Source organism: Microtus oregoni, unplaced genomic scaffold (assembly GCF_018167655.1).
Source record: "Microtus oregoni isolate MIOR12 unplaced genomic scaffold, Mior012 000021F_ref0000039, whole genome shotgun sequence".
Taxonomy (NCBI): Eukaryota; Metazoa; Chordata; class Mammalia; order Rodentia; family Cricetidae; genus Microtus; species Microtus oregoni.
The window spans coordinates 31,329,153-31,350,440 of NW_024543080.1; the positions used below are offsets into that span (position 1 = coordinate 31,329,153).

At 36.4% G+C, this 21,288-nt stretch overlaps 1 protein-coding gene across 1 annotated transcript in view; it reads right to left on the reverse strand.

Moving 5' to 3' along the window:
* Dthd1 (death domain containing 1) overlaps positions 1–21,288 on the reverse strand; it is a 62,380-nt gene that overhangs the window by 14,799 nt on the left and 26,293 nt on the right. Inside the window, exon 8 of the mRNA XM_041671066.1 lies at positions 19,848–20,086. Within this exon, the coding sequence (XP_041527000.1) occupies positions 19,848–20,086 (239 nt within the window). The remainder of the gene's footprint in view (positions 1–19,847; positions 20,087–21,288) is intronic.

Here is a 21,288-nt window from a genome sequence, read left to right on the forward strand (position 1 = left end):
AACCAGCAGAGACTCAAACAACAGTTTATGTGAATGATATGCATATAGAATACAAGAAACAGTTAAGTTGTTATGCATATATCTTAAAACACATTTTTCAGAACTAATCACATTCCTTTTGAAACTACCTGAAAAACAATTTGTACACAGTTAATGTGGAAGAGTGAAAAATAACATATGACATGAAGCAAGAATGTCTGGTTTTAAACAGCTAATTAGAGGCTGAGAAGCAAAGTTTCTTTGAAGCATTTGACACCTCAATCTCTGTGAAAGATAGTTATTAGGACTGTGTCACAAAATCTTGAACACAGTTCATTACAGCTTCATCTATAATGACAAAAACATAAATGACCAAGATTGTCTTAAAGAAGTGAGCACTACTCCGATTATAGAAGAGTACTTACTAAAAAACCAAAGACAAATAATTGAAGGACAAAGAAGGATAAAAATTGAAAGATGCCACTTTCTAAATAGAAGTGCCATAGACTATTATGCTAACTGCAAAACTTTTGTTTTGAAAAGTTACATATTCCAGTTTCTCTGAGATCATGTTCCTAAAATGACTTTTTTTCAACCATGGGAAAAATTTCTAGTGATTTCGGATAGGTAGGGATCAAGGAGACATGACAATAAAGGGGAATAAAGAGGGCATTGTTGTAATGAACTAATCCTGAATCTTGATGGCATGATGGGTATGCCATTCATCAAGCTACAAGGTAGCAGAGAGCTACACAGAAACATGTATTGATGTCACCTTCCTGGCTTTGACAATATACCACATTTACATGGAGTACAGATGCTAAGGAACATTGGTTGAAGAATAAATAATTCTCTCTACTATCTTTCCAACTTCATAAAAATCTATCTTTCCTCCACCCTCTCTTTTTCTCTGTGTGTGTATGTGAAATGGGACTGAACCAATGACAACATGCATACTAGCGAATGTTCTAATACCAAGGTTGAGGTACACTGCCAGCACCCTGTTTTTTATTTAAAAAATCCTACCTCACAGCAATGACAATAAGAACAATAAATGTACTATATGTCAATATGTAACATACCTTATGTACTTAAAACAACAAGTTCACTGAATCTGAATACTTGCTTTGTAGCAATGCCTTTCATAGAAGTTCTATGAAAGAATATAAAACAAATTAAGAAGTTTAATAGGAGGAAATTAAGAAATAAATATATGTTCAGGTATATTGTATTGTACCACTTCAATCTAAATTAACTTGGATGTAATGATTATATGACAGACCCTTTAAAACTGAAATATAAATGTCAATTTATTTATACTTTTAAATTCAATTTATGTGAGGGTAAACATCTTTGTGTGCTTGCATGAACATACACACTCAAACATGTGCAGGGACCCATTGAGGCTTTGGTGTCAGATGCCATGGAGCTAGAGTTACAGATATAGGTATCTGCGAACCAACATACATGGCTGCTGGGATCTGCGCTCTGGTCCCTTTGGTTAAGCAGCAAATATTGCTAAATGCTGAGTCATCTTGTTACCGCCATAAACAATGCAACAGAATCTGCCTCTCCATCAATGGACCTTGCATGGACTAAGCCAATGGCAAGATATAGGTATCAAATTGCTTTCTTTCTTTATGTATCAGTAAATTTTTTTCCTGCTCCCAGGATATTATTCTTTGTTCACAGAAGTCTCATAGCATCTTGACACTTGAAAATGTTTCTGATGCCTAAATACAGAGGGATTTTCACACATATGTGCATCCAATTTTCCCATAAAAGATACAGTTTAATATTTGGAATTACAATATGATTATATTTCTCTCTTGGATTTCCTCTACCCCAACCCTCCTATATACACCCTATCTACTCTCCTTCAAATTCATGACCTCTTCATTCATTAATAGTTACTGCATGTAAATATTTATAAACATACATATTCCTAAATATAACCTCCTCAGTATGTATATATAATATTACTTCTGTATGTATACCAAGTGGTCAGTCTTGAAATAATAAGTGATGTTTATTATCACCTTCCTGTGCTTCACTTTGATGGAGGAAGGTCATTAGTTAAGTAATAAAGAAACTGCTTGGCCTCATGGGTTAAAACATAGGTGGGAGGAGTAAACAGAACAGAATGCTGGGAGGAAGAGGAAGTGAGCTCAGAAGCCATGCTCCCCTCTCCAGGGCAGACGCGATGAAGCAAGCCACCAGGTCAGACATGCTGAATCTTTCCCAGTAAGACTGGTGTTACACACATTATTAGAAATGGGCTAGTCCAGGTGCAAGAGTTAGCCGAGAAGAGGCTAGATATAATGGGCCAAGCAGTGTTTCAATGAATACAATTTGTGTGTTGTTATTTCAGGGCATAAGCTAGTCAGGCGGCTGGGAGCCGGATGGAACACAGCCTGCAGCTCCCTACTACATTACTTGCCCCTCCCCACTCCCTCTTACTGCTTACTGCTCCATCCATTCTCTGCATGGTGCACAGTTCTTGTCCTTATGCTATTTTGCCTGGAGCATTGCCTTTCAGACTTCCTGGTGTCCAGAACAGCCCCCAAGGCCAAATAGAGTTTGCATGCCCTCATACAGTCTTTATAATGATCCCAGTGTCCCCAAGCCCAACACCATCCTTTACAGAAACAAACAGCTCCACTTTTATACTTTCTGCTTTCTCTTTTTTTTTTCTACTCAGACGATGCCAGCGTGTTACCCCAGCTACATACTAAAGGAAGCTGTGTTATTTTTATTAGTAGCCTTTTTGTATGTTAGCTAGTATATTTTGGCATGTTGACTATAATTTCTTCATCACTTTCAACTTTCGTGGTACATGAAGATTGTTGAATAAATCAAAACATGGCTCTTAGCTTTCAAAGTTTTTTCTTCAATACACTACTCTCTTACAAAGGAGACTAGCAACACTTATGTGGGGACATTTACCGACGACAACCCTCTTAAGGATATCAGCATAAACCATAAATAATTTGGATATGTACAGGTACATATTTATATTGCTATTTATAAGTCACTTCTCATAAAAAAGTCAATAAAAAGAACTGAAACCCAAAATAGCCACTTAGGCTTGAAGAGGGTATGATTATTGAGTTTTAAGGCTTCTATTATCAGGATTCTAAGCATTGCTGACTATTCTTTCTGTACTCCCTAAGAATAATCCTCTTATTGAACTATTCAAGTTTACTAAAGAATTTAGTGGAGCTCATATCTGAGAGTTGAGTTGCTTCTCTGTGTAATTCTCAACAAACTGACATAGAGTTATCTATTAAGCTCTCTAGTTTTAAGTCCTTTAGCACTTCCCATTTTCCCCCTTGTAGGTCTTTTCACTCTCTCAGAATAAGTCTGATCAGTCTTGGCTTTCCTTGTTATGTTAGTATTTTCTGTATGTTGGCAATCACAAACTGTTGTACTATTGCAATATATGTACATATGCATATCTATATTGATAGAAGATAGATAGGTAGGTAGATAGATAGATAGATAGATAGATAGATAGATAGATAGATAGATAATCATACTGTTTTGTAGACCCTAGAGTTAATTCCTTGTAATTGTTCACTGGTTCTGTTTATAGCAGTGGAGATTCAGACAGAGAGCCTGTAAAGCCTTTTAAATGTCATGGCTTGGGTCAGTTTAAGTCACATTTTTTATCACACAAGTTTGGAAAGAACTGGGTGTCATTTTTGCATATACGAAGGATTTCTACAGCACTAACATTCTAATAAGTGATTGTCTGAAGTTTCATCTGTAATTATGATATAAACAGAGGTTTAGGTAATCAGAAACCCCATCAGTCAATGTCACCATTACACAGTAACCTCAGAAATAGTGTTCTATCCTGTGTCTCACAGCAGCATCTGCACTAAGCTATTGTGGACCATTTGAGCTCTGACAGTGCTTTGATCTGGAAAATACTCAGCATTTCAGTATCAGTTATGACTTACATCCATTGTAACGTGTTTTCAGGGAGCTTATGATGGTGCATTCAGTAGCCAAGCCAGCATCACTATAGAAATACATGTGTGAGAATAAAGGAAAAAACATTGCAGAGGAAGAATAAGCCATTGTGGGTGATTTGTTTGGTGACATCATATTATCATTCCACCCTCCAACCTAAATGGTTGAATGTGGGTCATAGTTGAGAACACAGCAAAGATGATGGGGTGACTCAAGTCCAAGTTCTACCACAATAACTGGTAAAACACAAAATGAAGCTTTAAAAGGAAAAAACTCGGGAAACTAAATCATTTAGACTATTTCGCACACATCTTTTTTTTTTTTTTTTTTTTTTTTGCGCCATCCGTCTGCCTGCCTATTTCACACACATCTTAAGTGGTTAGGTAGAAACAATGATATAAAAGTATGCCTTTGAGACCTGGAGCAATACTCTATTTTAATTATACCTTAGGTGGTAAACTAATTTCAAAGGCATCTAGGAAAATATTGTTGTAATTTGATAGATGTACAAGTAATAAATGATAAATTTGTCTTATTTAGTTTCTAGTGCATTCCAATACAGGTTCTTCCAGAGAAGAGCCATTTTTTTTATCAGATAATTATGCTAGAGATTCCCTGTTCTTTTGAGTATCCTTATATATTGATGCTGTATAGTAGAATGAATAACAGCACTTAATCATGAATATAAACTCACAGGTCCTTATTATAGTGTCTTGTGGTAACCGCTATTTCATCTAGTTATACCTCACACTCCTCACACTTCAACCATCTTGCCACAGATTTTTTTTTGGTAACCAAGTAATTAGTTATGTTACTAAAATACACACAAGTTTATTTTAGCAACAGACAACAGATGAAAGCATGTATCTAATTAGTATCTGTCTGCATACCTTTAGGATATCTTTAATGAACTAGCAATAGACCCCAAATGCATCTAACTAGTACTCGTCTGCATATCTTTAGCATGGGTTTTTATAAGGAGCTTTAAACCACAAAACAGGCAAGTTCTGGATTTGACTGTTAAGGTAATTTGAATGAGAATGGCCTGCATTGGCTTACATATTTGAGTACTTGGTCTTTGGTAGCGGTTTGGAAAGTATTAAAAGGCGAGCTCTTGTTAGAGGAAGTATCACTAGGCGACAGGCAGTTATAAAGCATCAAAACCCTTCCCAGTGCGCTCTGTCTACCTTCTGCTGTGGAATGGGTTATGAGCTCTCTGCTGTTGTTCTAGCTGCATGCCTTCATGTCTTCGCTCTGCCACCATAAATTTTAATTCTCTGAAACTGTAAACCCAATTAAACATTTTATTTTATAAATTGCACTGCTCATAGTGTTTTGTAAGAACAATAGAAAAGTAACGAATACAACTGCTTACTTTAATCAATTTATTTTCTGTGAATGATTCTTTAATAATAATTATCATTTGCATTAGAGAGCAGTTATAGCAAAATAATTGTAAGCCATTTTCTTAGGTTTGTAACTGATGGTTTACAATGATTTCTTAATGATTTCATACTATAGGTAAGCTAGACAGACTATTAATCAAATAAGTAATCTGTTATAAAACTAATATTGAAAGAAATTCTATGATCTTTATAGGTTCATCATAACTGTCTGTCAAATAATAACTTATTGCAGTATTGTCTCAGTCTATGCTTTATGACATTATTTCATTCCAAAAACAAAACAGTAGTTTGATTAATTATCATTTCTATTTCACAAAAGTAAATTTATGAAGTCAACATGGTTAAGAAATTACAAAACTAGATTAAAAACCCAGTTCTTTTTAAAACTCTAATTAGAAGATAATGTTCTCTGATTACATATTCGGCAATGATTTTGATTAGTAACCACAGGTTAGGAGTTACTCTAAAGAATATAACCTGTAATCTTTGCAGCAAAATGCAGTTTTGTGAGTATCCGATGAAGTAGTTATTATGTATACTTTACAGATGAAGAGAACAGATTTAAAGAAAGAAAACAATTTGGTCAAAAATGTCCATTTAAAATGACAGACATACCATTCAACCTACTATCTATAAGAAAAATCAGATCCTAAGTTTACAACTGTAAGTTAAAACTTGCATAGAAAAATGAATATAGCCTACAACTTTGCATTTAGTTATCCCAGTAACTTCTACATTACATGCATGATTCATACATGCTAACTTTGCTTCTCTAGACTTGGAGGTAGTATGAGGTGGAGGTTTAAAATCTGACTTCTGGCACTGGTACTCATTTAGTTGTGACCTTGAGCAAAATATTCCCTTTTTCCTTGGTTCCTCACTTTAAGCAAGAATAATAGCAACTGTTCCCCAGTGACATTGAAAGGAGACACTGAATTATATCATGCTCCTTTAAAGCATGGCATAATATACAACAAAGTGCTCAAAATATTACTAGCCATGACTTGTTTATTCTTAAAAAATTACTATTTGCTGCCTACTTAACAGGAAGTTCACATATATAAACAAAAAGAAGCTCTAAAAATAAGTGCAATTAAAACAAAACAGCATTGCTAAATTCTGTTTCTAGCCAAGATTTCTGAACCTGAGAAGAATTCACAGCTAAGAAGGGAGTTTTGCAAGTGATAGAGACATTAACACCAGCCTGTGTTCTATTCACAAGATCATAGAACGGGACTAAAAAGAGAACAGCTGCATCACCACGTGGATCTATTTTTTATTTAAAGGTAATGTATGCATTAATTTAAGAAATAAAAGGAAACACTACCAGAAACTTCAAGACTTGAGGACAAGCATTGTGTGAAAGAAGCATTCTTTTTTTTTTTTTTTATTTTCAGGTAATGACATCACTCAGGATAAATAGGTATGGACAGTGTTTATGTCTTTCCAAGCTCTAGAGAAAACATTTTAATGGCATGGGAGTAATGAGTCACCAAGGGAATTAGACTCTTCTACATCAGAGAAAGCCAGATCCGGTGGGTAGAGGGATGGCTGCAGTGTCTGCTCAACTGTCCCTAGGAGCTGTGTCCATATAGGAGTAGAACAAAAAATCTTACCAGCGTGTCCATAAGTGACTAAGCTCTTAAAACCAACATGATTATGGAAGATTGCTTCTGTTGTGTGAGAATTCCCAGGTGAGCAGATGACCACGATCCAAGACTCAACTCCAAAGCTGAGTTTCAACAAAAGAGTTTGGTTATGGTGTCTTGGAGGCCTGCTATTTTTCTAAAGGCAAATGGAAGGGGAGTGGATCTGGGAAAAAGGAGAGAGGAACTGGGAAGAGTGGAGTGGGGGGAAACTATGGTCAGTATGTATTGTTTGAGAGAAGAATCTATTTTCAATAATACATAAATAAGCAAACAAACAAGCAAATAAATAAATAAAATTGCTCATTCCCTTCTAAGGGGGTAGAAAAAGACTCCGTAAGAGAATGGAAGAAGCTAAATGCTGTGACTGGGTCATATTATGACCTTGTCCTTTACAAATCAAAAGAAAAGAAAAAATATGTTTCTCATTGAATATAGAACATAAGCTTGCTGGTGCTTATTATGGAGGAAAGGAATGTATTGTGATCAATTATTGCAATCACCCTTTAGAAATGTATTTGCAAGTATTTTTTGTAGATGAATTGGTAGGTCATATTTTATTTTCTTTAAAATTTTTCTACAAGAAGAAATAATACCATCAAATCAAGGTGTAAAATGATGGAAGAAGTGTTTAGTAAAGTTCTTTCTGCATATTCTTTACTTTGTGGCACATTTATGTGTTTACACACCAGCATACCCAAAGTTTGTTTTTTTTTTTTTAATATTTATTATGTATACAACGTTCTGTCTGTGTGTATATCTGCAGGCCAGAAGAGGGCACCAGACCTCATTACAGATGGTTGTGAGCCACCATGTGGTTGCCGGGAATTGAACTCAAGACCTTTGGAAGAGCAGGCAATGCTCTTAACCACTGAGCCATCTCTCCAGCCCATCCCCAAAGATTTTTAAATAAAGAAATTAAAAGGCACCATCATGGGCTAATAACCTGTGGTTGTTGTCACATAGACATTCTGATAACTCTATAATCAGCATAGAACTTCGCTGACAACCTATAAAAGACGATCTGCACTCACAACGAAAGGAAGTACCATCCCATGGAGGAGCATAAAGACCACCCTGAACCTACAGGCAAGTAAAACCATCAGAGAACAAAATATCAAGAGCAGAGCCAGTTTTGTCTTTTAATCTAGATAGCTCTCACAAGGAAATAAATTGAACAATTAAGTTAGGTGCCGCCAGGGTAGAAGTGCTATGGAGCCTCACTGGCCTTGCTCAGACCGTTCTTTGTTTTAAGCCTATTCTTGTTTCTGTGCAGCAGATTTTATAATTGTTTCTTCATTACTTTTACCGTTGTTTAAAATTGAAACTTTATTTTATTTTTTTTAAGGTATAGTGTTATTATGCTTTTGTGACTAAGAAAAAAACAAATATGTTCCCCTTGCCTTGATAAATCTAGTCACAAAGGAAGGTAGCTTTCAGGCCTGTTAAGAAGATGAATCAATTCACGAAAAAGCCAAGGAATCTGAGGAACTTGGAAGGCGGGAAGAGCTTTGTCTAACCAATGGCTGCATTTGTAAAATGAGAAGAAATCTAGATAGTTCAGAAAACATAGAGGAGTATTTAAAGACATTCAAAAAACAGTCTGGAATAGAATAATATGGGTCTTAAATTGGTATTCCTGGCTTCAGGGTTTCTCATTTGTTTTTGTTTTTGTTTTTTTTAAATGAGAAAAGCAGAAGCTATGTTACATGAGTCAATGAAACACTTCACATATACCAGAACTTGATAAATATCCACTCTTGTTAATGAGAGTTTTTAAACCTACTCAAAATTCCAAGTCGCTTTTTGCAAAAATCAGGTCTCTTTGAACCACAAATGTAACTAAAAGAAAGGTGCTAGTTATTTTTATAAAACTGCTCAAGAAAACAGGAAAGAAGCCATTCATTAGAATTTATACTACACCCAACAACCTTTTGTGATGTCTCCACTTTAATATTACACTCATTATAGATTTGTCAATCAGAAGATCCACCAAGGTGTCTAAATTCTGAGAATAATTATTTCTAGAATATTTTAAAAGATTTTTGATTTCCTGATTTGTTTTATTTTGTCGGAATAGACTTTCTGATAACAGTGAAATGAAAGTTCCAGAAAGGCCTGGACATTCACAAACATAGTCCGAGGTTGTACACAGAAATTCCCACAGTAACCATGACTTCCCAGTCATAAGAGGCGTTTGCCTGTTAGCTGAGTAGAAAATGGATTAAGCTTTTGTCAGTTATTAAAACACATTTCAATTGTTCAAGATTTCTATTAGTATCTATTCATTTATTAAATAATGAGTTCAGTAAAATATTATTGAAGGCATCTGAGGAGAGAATATTAAAATGAATGAGGTCCTCTATCCCCAATAAACTTGGTCACACCTGGTGTCATGGTCAGGTGTGCTGACATTAGAATCAGATCAATCTTGTCTGTTGTACTATTAAATTACATGTACTATTTCTCCTGAGGGGAAAATTTCACTGTTCATCTATTTCTTCAGCAATGTACTTTTTTCAGAAAACCATATAACATTGGTAAATGTTTAATCCAATTTCTATTAGAGTATGACAATCAGTATTACTAATTATTTTATATAAATAATAATTGCAATGGACCATATATTAGCATATGTGCACATACTTTGGTAACAGTTATTCCTCAGCACCTATAACCAAGTTTCCTTTTAATTGTTTAGTAGATGGTAGGGTTTCTCTAAGGAGGTGACAGCAGTTCCAAGTGCAAAAGTTATTGCTAATGTATGAACTTATGGTAAGAGATCCAGAAGTGGTCATAATGATGATGAGTAATAGAAATGGAGCAAAAGATGTTACTCAGGGCAAGGCATCTTGTAAAGGCTATAGGGGCAAAGGGATGGGAGTTTTGAAGGGCTTCAATGCTAAGGTGACCATGGGTACCAACTGCCTATTGAAGAGTCCTTGTAAAAATGATAAAAAAATGATAAATTTCTCATTGAACTTTGAGAAATCCCATGCTTTCAGTTACATAAAGGCTGGTCTAGAGTAGAAAGTGGCACTGATCACAGATCCTCAAGGGAAAATAGTTTCAGTGGGTCTGTACTAAGAATAGAGATGAATGTAAATCTGAATAATAAAATACTGCACTGATCATACGACAATGGGTCACACCAGTTGCCAAAAGCCCCTTCCCACAGCTTCTTCTGTTTTTCAATGTACTTCTATCTCCTAGCTCCACCCATAACCACAAGTCCTTGTTGTCTCCATTCCTAAACATCTGTGTCCTTGTTCTCTTCTTACCAACATCACCATCTTATCCATGAATTATTTAACTGTCTCTTTCATTTACTGATAGTAACTCATCTCCTGAATATATTTCCATCTATTACAATGAAACTGCAAACAAAGTTTTACCATTTTCTTGCCTGGTTAAACTTCTCCAATGGCTTGTTATAGTTATTCCTATTCTATTAAATACATATAAATTAAAATTAAATTAAATTGCTATAAAATTAAATTTAGTTTTAAACTAGAAACCTGGGATTATTTGTTTACTATGTACTATACCACATACTGTCTCTCTGGGTGGATGTTCTCTGTGTCACAAAATCCATAACATCCTCCTGAAGAATTAGATAGGTGACCCAAACATGGAATTCAAATCCCTCCATAATCAATTCTCAACTTATTTCAATATGATGTTTCCAGGTCTTTCACTCCGTTCTCATTGGTCTCATTACATGTTCCTGGAATACACCTGGTGCTTTCCCTGTAGAAGTTTCTGTTCACACTGTGCTACTTTCTCTTAACCCTCTCTAGATTCAAATTTCTTTTGGGTATACAAATTATAGCCCACTTATTGAAGAGTTAACATCATCCATATATAAGCAAGAATGTACTGTATATGCCCTTTTGAGTCTTTGTTACCTCACCTAAGATTATTTTTAGAGTTCCATTCATTTACTGTAAATTTTATATCACTTTTACTTATTGTTGTTTTGGGTTTTCATTGTATTGTTGTTTACGTCTGATTAATAGCCTCTGTGAAAATGTATATTTTCTTTATCCATTTATATGTTGATGACAACTAGGCTATTTCAAACTTCTGATTATTATGAATAGAATGGCAATGAACATGTTTAAGCAAGTGTCTCTGTAGTAGGATGAATTGTCCTTTGTATATATGTCTGTTAGTGGTATAGATGAATCTTATGGTATTTATGGAGTATCTTAGTGGTTCAGGCTGATAAGAAAAATACGTTTTAAAAATCATCCTTATAGGGCAGGAAGAATGCAATGAACATCCAAAATCAAGAGAAAGTGATGCTTCTGGCAAACCAAGGCTTGCAGCACATCCGCACCCTTCCGGCCTTCAACATGGTGTGCTATTTAATGTGGCGGAAGCGTAAATGCTGACAGTACCCTTTTTTTTTTTTTTTTTAACTAGAAGTGGTGAGATGAAATGTCATGAGTTCACAGGGGTTTTTTGACTGTTTGTTTTTTTGTTTTTAAGGAAGTTCAATCTCAGCAGAACTCGGTCTGTGTTGCTTACATAAGCCTGTCATTGAGGTATTACTGGGAACTCCAGTCTCAGGTACCCTTCATCCACGAGACTGAAGCCTTCCCTATTCAAAGCAAAACCACTGAACAGGTGGGGGAAAGACAATGTAGTCACAGCCCAAGCTGACGAAAGCAACCAAATGTCATATAGTCAGCCATCTGGGAAATTTCAGAAGCACACGCTCTAGCACCAAACATTCTAACCACTTCCTTCCACCCCAAAACTCTTCATCTATTTTTTAAAGGTACTTTCTTTCTTCCAGCGCACAAATGCATATAATATCAATAGAAAGTTCTTGAGCATCTCTGAAAAAGCGTGTTTAAGGCACAACTGAGGAAATGACTTATAGGCAAACTATGGTCCTTTGTGGCCACATATTTTACACATATTGCTGACATGGTCATTTTTAGAAAAGCATCTTGATTACCAGGTACCACTAAGACCCTTTGTTTTTTTCTGGTAGACTTTGTAGCTACCACTGCATATTATCCATGATGATGTTTCTTAAAGGCATTGTAGAGACTAGGAATCTACTGTTTTCTTTACCTCATCTAATACTCTCTGAGGAACGTAGATAAAGAGGCTTCTCATCGTGAGTTCCTCTTCAGCCCAGACGTTAACTCACTGTTGGCCTTCTGTGACTGTCCTAATTTAACAAACATGCCACTAATTTTGTTTATCCTCTGATGCTAATTTGTTTTCTTCCTTGACTTTTCTCATATTCTTCTCTCACTTTTATTATCTGTAATATAAGCTATATTTATTAATACACTCAAGTAACCAGCATTTGTTTAACATGTAATCTAGGCCAAGCATTGTTCTACATCCGTGTTACTAGACAATGATGGGACAGAACAAAGCTTCCGGCAGTCACAGAGCTTATTTACATTTTTACTGCTTGTTTGTCCGTGTTCTTGCAACATACCTAACACATGAGGCTCCAGTGCTTTAGAGGGAACAAAGTTAAAGTAGGCTAGGGAGGGGCTAGAGTATTGGATTAAGAGAACAGAAATGTATTACCTATTAAACAGATTCAGAGGAGGATTTAGAGAATGTGAAATTTGACCAAGCAATGAAAATTGAGCTATTGGCATATAGACAGATATTAGGAGGACCATTTAGGTCAGAGTAATCACTAACACAGAGATTTAAATAAGACTGTGGTGTGTTCTAGCAGCAGGAACAGAATAACTGTGGGACTGGAGCTGAACAAGTGAAGGGGATGGGATACAAGGATCTGGAATCAGTGGGCACCTAGGTCACATAGAGACTTTTGCAGTAGCTGTCTCTTATAAGTGGTTTGTAGTTTCTGATCTCAGTATCTTCCAGCCTCTCTGGTAACATGGTCAATTAAGGTTAATAGAATTAAATGGAAATTCTCAAAAATAAAAAATCATAAATCTTAAGGAACTTTTATTATACTAAATTATCAATTGTTCCATTTAATTGATAGTCATGCTTGCTAATATCTTACTCTGTGTAATTTATAAAGTACAACTTTATCATAGCAATATATACATAAAGAAGTCCATTCCCTTAGGTCCCAATAATTTCTAGCACCCACTGGAAATCATGGAACATATTTCCATCACATGAGTGGAGCCCTTGCTCTAAGGGAAACAAGAGTCATTGCAGGGTTTGCAGCAGTCATGTGATCTGAATGATACTTTAAAAATACCGCTTCCTAAAAACAAAAGATGGACCGCAGAGAAGCAAAGGAAGGTTTAGACTGTTATCATTTTTCTTCATTGTCATCTTAGGGGAATTTGGAGTTACCTGGGAGACACACCTCTAGTGTCTGGGAGAGTGGGTACATTGAAGTTAGAAGGAGAAGGGAAGACTCACTCCGAATGTGGGCTTCAAAATCCCATGCAATAGGGGTCTCACATTGAATTGGAAGGTAAAATGGAGAAAGGAAGTCAAAACCTGCATTTGTTTCTGTATGACTCCCGAAACACACCAATGCATGAACACCCCAGTGCTCCACCTACCAACCACGCTTGACACCAAGCCTCTGTGTCACGATGGGCTTTTCCATCTCTAACTGTGAACCAGAACAAATCTTCATATCTTGCTTTTCACAAGGTATTCGGTTGCAGTGACAAGGGAAGTAAATAATATATGATCCATACCAGATCACTATTGTATATGTGGCCCTTGGCATACAAAACATGTTTTTTTTAAGGAATTAATATATGAATGAGCAAAGTAGGAAAGTTGAAGGATATAAGGTATTCTCACAGGCAGGAAGTAAACACACAAAAATTACAAATAATCATCATTGTTTGCGAAGCCTCACGGTGCATTAATATTATACCTTGTGTTTACTTGTGTGCAAATATGTGTGACTGTATACACACATAACACATAGTGACCTCCTGATGACACAGTGTGTCTTTGAGATGCTTATTTTTCAAATATTCTTGAAGTCTTGACCTTACAGGTAAAAAGGACATTCAGATTTTATTTTCCCTGAAACAATCACTTAGCTCTCCAGACCATCTCACGTACTAGGGTGGACTTGTTTCTGATGGAGTTTACATGTTAGTATGCTTTAAATTAGAATCATTTAAGGGGATATGGTTTTCAAACTGTTCTAAGTGGTGCTTAATATTATAGTTTCTTGTATTAATGGAAAGTAAGCCACAGCATTTATTCTGTTAGAAGTATTTACTGTTTGCCTTCTGTGAATACTTCTATTCACTGAAAAGTAATGCATTTTTATGCTCCTTATCTGAGCTGGAAATATTTTTCTTACTCTAAACTTTGTGGAAGTAGTCTGTTCACACGAAACAAAGGTCACAGTTTCAGTTCCCCTTGAGGTACACATTAGTGATAAAAGGGGAGAAAAGCTTCCTCAGCCACAGATTCTTTCTCAGCCCCAAGGAACTCATTTGCAGAGGCTTTTTGTAAAGCTATGGCCAAGAATGTGAGTCTGGAAAGCCCTGTACAAACCCATCTGGGAGGAAAGTAAAGTACAGATGGCATATTGATAGTCAATTAGTATATGAAAAGCAGCAGATATTTAAGACACTCTATCTTTAACATGATGATGTAGTTTCAAGATGGTAAGTTCCAAGCTTGCTGAATTGTAACACTAGTAGGAATGACCTCATTGATCTATTCTCTTATAAAGCCACTCTGAAATTGTGCTGTCAGATGCACAGGAGAGTTGTGTAGAAAAACCTAAAAGTTTGTGTTGTCAGTCATGTCTTCCCAGGTGGAGAAACAAAGCCCTCCAGGAGAGATGTCTTCTAAATGTGACCCAAAGAAGACAGGGTGGAGGGAAGAGAGAAGGAAAGATGAGGAGATAAGAAGGAAAGGAGGAAGGGAGAGAGGGAGGGACATTCTGAAATATTCAGAAAGTAGTTTCACAACATGCTTATTTAGAAAAATACCAGTGTGTTCCCAGGTTGGAGGATGTCTTTTCTAGCCATGTGCTTTGGATCAACATTATAGAACCAGGTCTGTATTCCTACATATAGAGTGGCCTTCACATCCTATTTTAGAGCAGTTGGTTGTCTCTAAAATAGTAGGGGTGGTGGCACTATTGAATCAGGAGGTATCTTGCCTGGCAGGTCAATATTGCAGCAAACATAATCCATAGCTGAGTGAGTTTTCTTTCCCAGAAACTTGAATAGTACATACTAGCACTGTGGCTAGTAAGCAGAGGGAGGGGTGGAGTAGGGGAGTCCCGCTTAGTTCCATTTTGATTTCTGTGTTTTATAACCAGAGCATGTAGTATATTCAAGATACAGTTTTATCAGCATATTCTGGTAGGGAACCAAGAGCAATGACGACAGGCTGTTCTGGAGCCTCTGAGACTTTTCTGGTCAACAACTCCTAGGGAGGTATCCCACATCTAATAAAAGTTTTGCTTAAAAGTCTATGGCTTCATAGAACAGAATTAGTCATCCATAAAGGAAAAGTACATCCATTCCAAACTTTTTAAAAACTTGTTTTTTAATTGTGTAAGGCAAGGCCATAGGCTTTTACATGCTTTTACATGGACCTTTACCTTTTGGTAGCCCTCCAAACCCCACCATTTCCCCAATCCTACTTAAGTGTTTTCATGCCGATGCAGCAATACTTTGCTATTTATTATTTATTTTATATTTGGTAATTCCCTGACTTAGTGCTTCCCTCCCAGTGTTCCTTTTTTGCTTCCTAGTAGATATTTATATTTTTATCCATAACTAGTTCTACTTTCAGCATGGGACAGATATATGGATTTTTGAGGAGGGTGGCAATTAATTCAGAGACTCATATTTGTTCAAAATGATGAGAATCAGTGACAAATGGGTGCTCAGTCTTGAACAACATAATACACACACACACACACACACACACACACACACACACACACACATCCACGCACGAATGCACTCACCCGAAGGCATGGAGAACATTGCAGAAGAGAGGTCAAAAAGAAGTTAATGGACAGAGGATGTATAAGTGGGCCATGTATTGCTGTCATCCAGATCTGACATTGTTCTTGCTAGACTGAGTAGTAGCTATGGACACCAGCATGAGACTGGGCTCTCATGATTTCTACCATGGATACAGGAGATCCTCATGAGGCCTAGTTCCTGCCTGAAGAGTGAACGACTGCTCACATCTGCTAGAGGAGCATGTATCATTTTCTCTACTGGTGTAGCCACTAGGGGACTAAATGGAAAGAAGACGGTAATTGGAGGAAAAGGAAGGGGAATCACGAGATCAAGGCGAGTATGAAAATAAAAACAATAAATAATTTATGTCTATCAAAAAGTTAGAATTTAAAAAAAAAGTATTTATGTGTCTCCCATTTAAAGCGCACATTTGTACATACATAAGCAAGTATCTGTAATAGAATTTCTTAGGGGTTCATAATGGCTCGAGAGAATGTCTAAAAGATTCTCAATGAAGGCAATAAAAACAGTAACGTGGAAAAGTGTTCGTTGAGAAAGAATAAGCAAGGCATTGTCATGAAATGCAGTAACCAGAAAGAGATAAAGTACAGAATCCGTTCCTGCACATATGAGGAACACCGAGCTTAGACTAGCTGGTGAAGTCAGGACAGCTCCCTGGGAAAGGTCACACTGAGGCAGAGGTTCAGAAGGAAGTCAACAGGAGCAGGCTACTGGGTGAGAAGTGTGTGTCAGAGTCAGAGCAGGAGAAGAGCTTGTGACACATTTACGGTGATCACTTACAAACTCTCACATGGAAAATCTCCATAAACTCCTAAACTGACTACCTTGGTTAATCCACCTAAAGATTTCGAGAATCATACAGGCCATAGAGGAAATATGGCTAACTGAATGTTCAATTTATGTCATGTTTGTATTGAAATTCCTTTTTCTGTATATAAGTTGTCTCTTCCCACAGCTTGCCACAGTGGAACAAAAGTCCTGGCACTTTGTACGAGAAGGTCCTACTGTGCTCAGTTTAGTCTCCCTCTGATCGTGCCATAGCTGCAGAACGACCCCGCTCTCTGGAAGAAGCATGCTCACTTAAACATCCTGGAGAGCAGTCCTCATGGGCATTCTCAACTCCCTACCTTTATGTGTTCACACACATCATCTCCTCGGGGTGACAGGCAAGGGCTTGCACAACTAAGCTCTAAGATCTTAACCTGAGAAAGTCCAAGTGTCCCATCCAGTCCGCAGCCGGGATTCCCAGGGAAGCTACTGAGGGCTGTACACAAAGCCCCTCTCCCATGTAATCACACATATTTCATGCCTGATCCGAGTCAGGTTGTCTTCTCACCAGTTAGGACAGGAACTGGGCAGGACAGGCTAGGTCTAAATACAGCAAATAAACTTTGCAAGTTCAAAGATACCTAGTAGATGGAGGATAAGGACAGCAAATAGCATGTGTGCAGGGACTTGAACGTTAAAGAGCCAAACATAGGAGATTATTCAAATTCTTCCTTCCTAGGTATTTTGAAACAATGTTTGAGGTGATGGCTATACTAATTATCGCAACTTGATCATGTATATATCAAAAATTCTACATCATAAAGTATGTATATTTCTCAGTTACTGCTGATGGTGATTGAAGCCAGAACCTCACATATGCTAAGCACATGCTCTATAACTTAGTACATCCCATATAGTACATAAATTGTTTTGCACATTAGACTCAAAATAAGAGCTAAAGAGACTGTTGAGTGGAGAGAGGAGAGAACCAGCTTCCCCAAATTATCCTCAGACCTCCACTGTGGCATATATATATATATATATATATATATATATATATATATATATGACACATAGGGACATACAACACACTATATATTATATAATATATTTAATATATGATATATATATATATAAAATTGGGCTGGGTGTTCATTTAGATGACTATACTCTTCTGAACATTAAGCTCCTCTTCACGGAGGCTGCTTTAGTTTTGCTTAGGTTTGGCTGGTGTCCATGACATGCTATATGCTAACTTTTTCTAATAGTTGGCCTATACTCTTTCCTTTTTTAAAAAAACTTGGCCTAAAACTTTTAGGGAAAACTCTAGATACCTGCAACTCTATTCTGCTTTCTGGTCTAAGAATAGACGTTATGTCTGCTAAGAAGCAGCAGCAAAGGGATTGCTGAACACCTGAGGATCAGATTTCTTGAGTTGGAATCCTTCCTCTGCACTTGGCTCTAGGACCCCAGACAACGTGACTGAACCTGCTCTGTCTCCACTTCCAGTAACACAAGAACAATGGCACCGAAAGATCGGTAAGGATTTAAGGACAGTGCATGTAAAAGCACTTAAAAGCATTTTTGTATTTTAGAAATTATGGTAATGGCTTTAATTGAAATGTGAATTTCTGCTAAGATATTTCTATTGTCCCAATCAAAAGCATTCCATTTCTTTGCTGTAGGCCAGTTTTCCCCTTGTGTCTAGTGGTTAAAGTCCCAAGAATAAAACAGGTTAGAAAAAAGTGATGCAATCATCACAAAAGGTCTACTGTTTTCAGCTTCCTGAGATGCTCTTTTCAACTTCTGAACAACTATTAAGGCATTATTTCTACCAATATCTAATTAGTTTTATTATTCTAATGTACTTTTATATACATGTTTTAAATACTCTATTAGGTTCTATTTATCTAGGAAAGTGTTGGGCCACAGAAAAAGGTTTTGAGATATATATTTCAATTTAGCACTTACTTAAGGAAAAATAAAATTGATTTATAGAATATATTATTTAACCTGATCAAACCAAAATATTATAAATATGCCATTTCATCATTATAAACAGGTTATGATTCATTCAAATCTCTTTATTGGATCTATCTGACAGAGGATGTCCCATTTGAGATTAACCATATATTGCTCCATGTTTGAAGATAGCCACGTGGGCAGTAGTTACCATTCCCGACAACACAGCTTCTGACTACATTTTCTATCTATAGCTCTGTATTAATGATAACATGTAGAAGAGCATGTCTCTTTCAGAAGTACAATTAATATTCATTAATTAAGATCAGTACAAAGACTGATTGTACACCTGTAATCCAAGCACTTAAGATCTAAGCAAGGGGATTTGGGGTTCAAGGTCATCCTCAGCTATGTAGTAAGTTTACGTATAGTCTGAGCTATATGACTCCTAAAAATGTACAAAATCTGTATATGAAAAACATGTTCTTCGACTCAAAACACAAACGGTAAGAATAGAATAAAATAATCTAGCTTTCTTTAAAAGTAACAAATGTCTTTGCAAGACAGTAATAACATATGATTTTTCAGCATTACTTCCATTAAGAATATAGTTATACTTATTTATAGAAAGAAATTACTTACACAACAATAAAATGTTTATGTATTTTTATGTGTTTGACTTTTCTAAGAGGTAATTTAACCCGACTTTTTGGCAGGAGGCAGATTATTAGCTAATAAAACTTTGTAAACGTGCTGGAGTTATTTAGTCTTAGTGAAGTTATTTTGCTGTTAGTCCAATATTCAGAATGGTCTGTCCTTCAAGTACGCTCTGAAATGCACTCAGCGCTTTCACAAATGATGTCTCAGTTTTTTAGATGTAGTTACAGAAGATGAATGACATTGTTTCCATGGTCATTAACAACCTGTTGTGAAAAACCAATCGACTTCCATTGCTCTAGTGAGGAAAACTAACATCAGCAATAGCAGAAACCTGATACATATTCTGTCACTCTAGAATTGGCCCTGCCTATTCCTTTATCAAATTTATTATTATGTGTTTTAACCTTCTGTAGCCGTTTGCTGGCAGAACTGATTGTAATAGGGAATCAGAAAGATGCAATAAAAATTGTTACATAGGAAGATCAGGAACTTACCTTGGGCAATTTCAATGGTAATTTGCAAACTGGCAACTGGTAAAGATTTTCATGAAGGGATTGATCCAAGCTAGGGACAATCTTCTCTCTGGGTAACTTATAAACCACAATGGCACCTTTATAATGAGGGCAGCTATAGTTCCCAAATTCATCCACCTCTTTGATGTGGAGTTCTAGCCTCGGTTTTCGTTGCAGGTGGAAAATGAGTTTGTAGTCTTTCCCATAATCCTTCCCATTGCCTACAAAGAGATGCATTTGTCACCAATAAGATAATCCTCTTGCTTTTGTTTTTGAAATTCCAAGTGACTTTTCCTTTATCAAATCTAGTCACAGTGCTTACCTATGCCATCTCTTGTGGACATATAACAAGAACAACAGCGGGGTTATTGTAGATCATTAGGAAGATTTCTCACCTGTGATTGGACCACATATTCTCTCGAAGCTCCTACATGGAATCATTTTTGCTTTTCTTTTGCCTGTCCACGATTTTCCATCAAGAAACTTTTGGAGAAATACTCACATTTTCCAGTATTTAGAAAGTTTTCCTCACTTTCCAAGAATTATCTTTCCCCTCCTCTGTGCTGTTCCTATCACACTGTGCACTGCCATGACCTCACATTGAATATTTTAGGACTGCATACTCCTGGGACATGTGGCAACTTAAATGTAAATTAAAATTAAATTAAAGACCATTAAAAATTCAACTCTTTGACTTCCTAGATGTAAAGTTGTGTTTGCCACAATGAGTGATTTCCTGACTTCAATCCACAGATCCCATGTGATGGAAGGAGAGAACAGGCCACTACAAAAGTCCTATGATCTACACACACACACACACACACACACACACACACACTGTTTAAAAACTTAAGGGTGGAGGGCTGTGTTTCTTAAGAAGGGTTCACATTAGCATTTTTTATGATAAATTGTTTGGGGTGATTAAAATGTGACCTAAATTGTAAATTAAAGTTTTCAGATCCCTTGAGTAACGCCAGGTTAGTTCTGTGTTTTCCACCCCAAGAATTATCAAAAGAAACAACACTACTCCAGTCCTAGTAAACTATGACTTAGTAAATTTCTTTGTTGTTGCTGCTGCTGTTTTATCTCTTCTTTCCCTGTGAGATTTACAATCACTTATAAGTGATGATTAATATGTAGGATACATACAATGTAGATAACCCTAAATTGGTTAAATTCAGATCTAGACTCTGAAACCCTATCATTGCCAGTCAACACCTTATAGAAACTAGTAGTATCTATAAAGGAACTCTAAAAGTCACATCTGTAAATTAAATAGTGATACAACTATTGATGATTTATCAGTAACAAATGTTTGGCCTTATGAACAACTTGTTATGTAATTTTTAAAAATTTGGGCTTGTGTCATTAAGAAAGAACACAATATTCTGAGGGCCATCAGTCTCTAATAAAAAGGAACAAA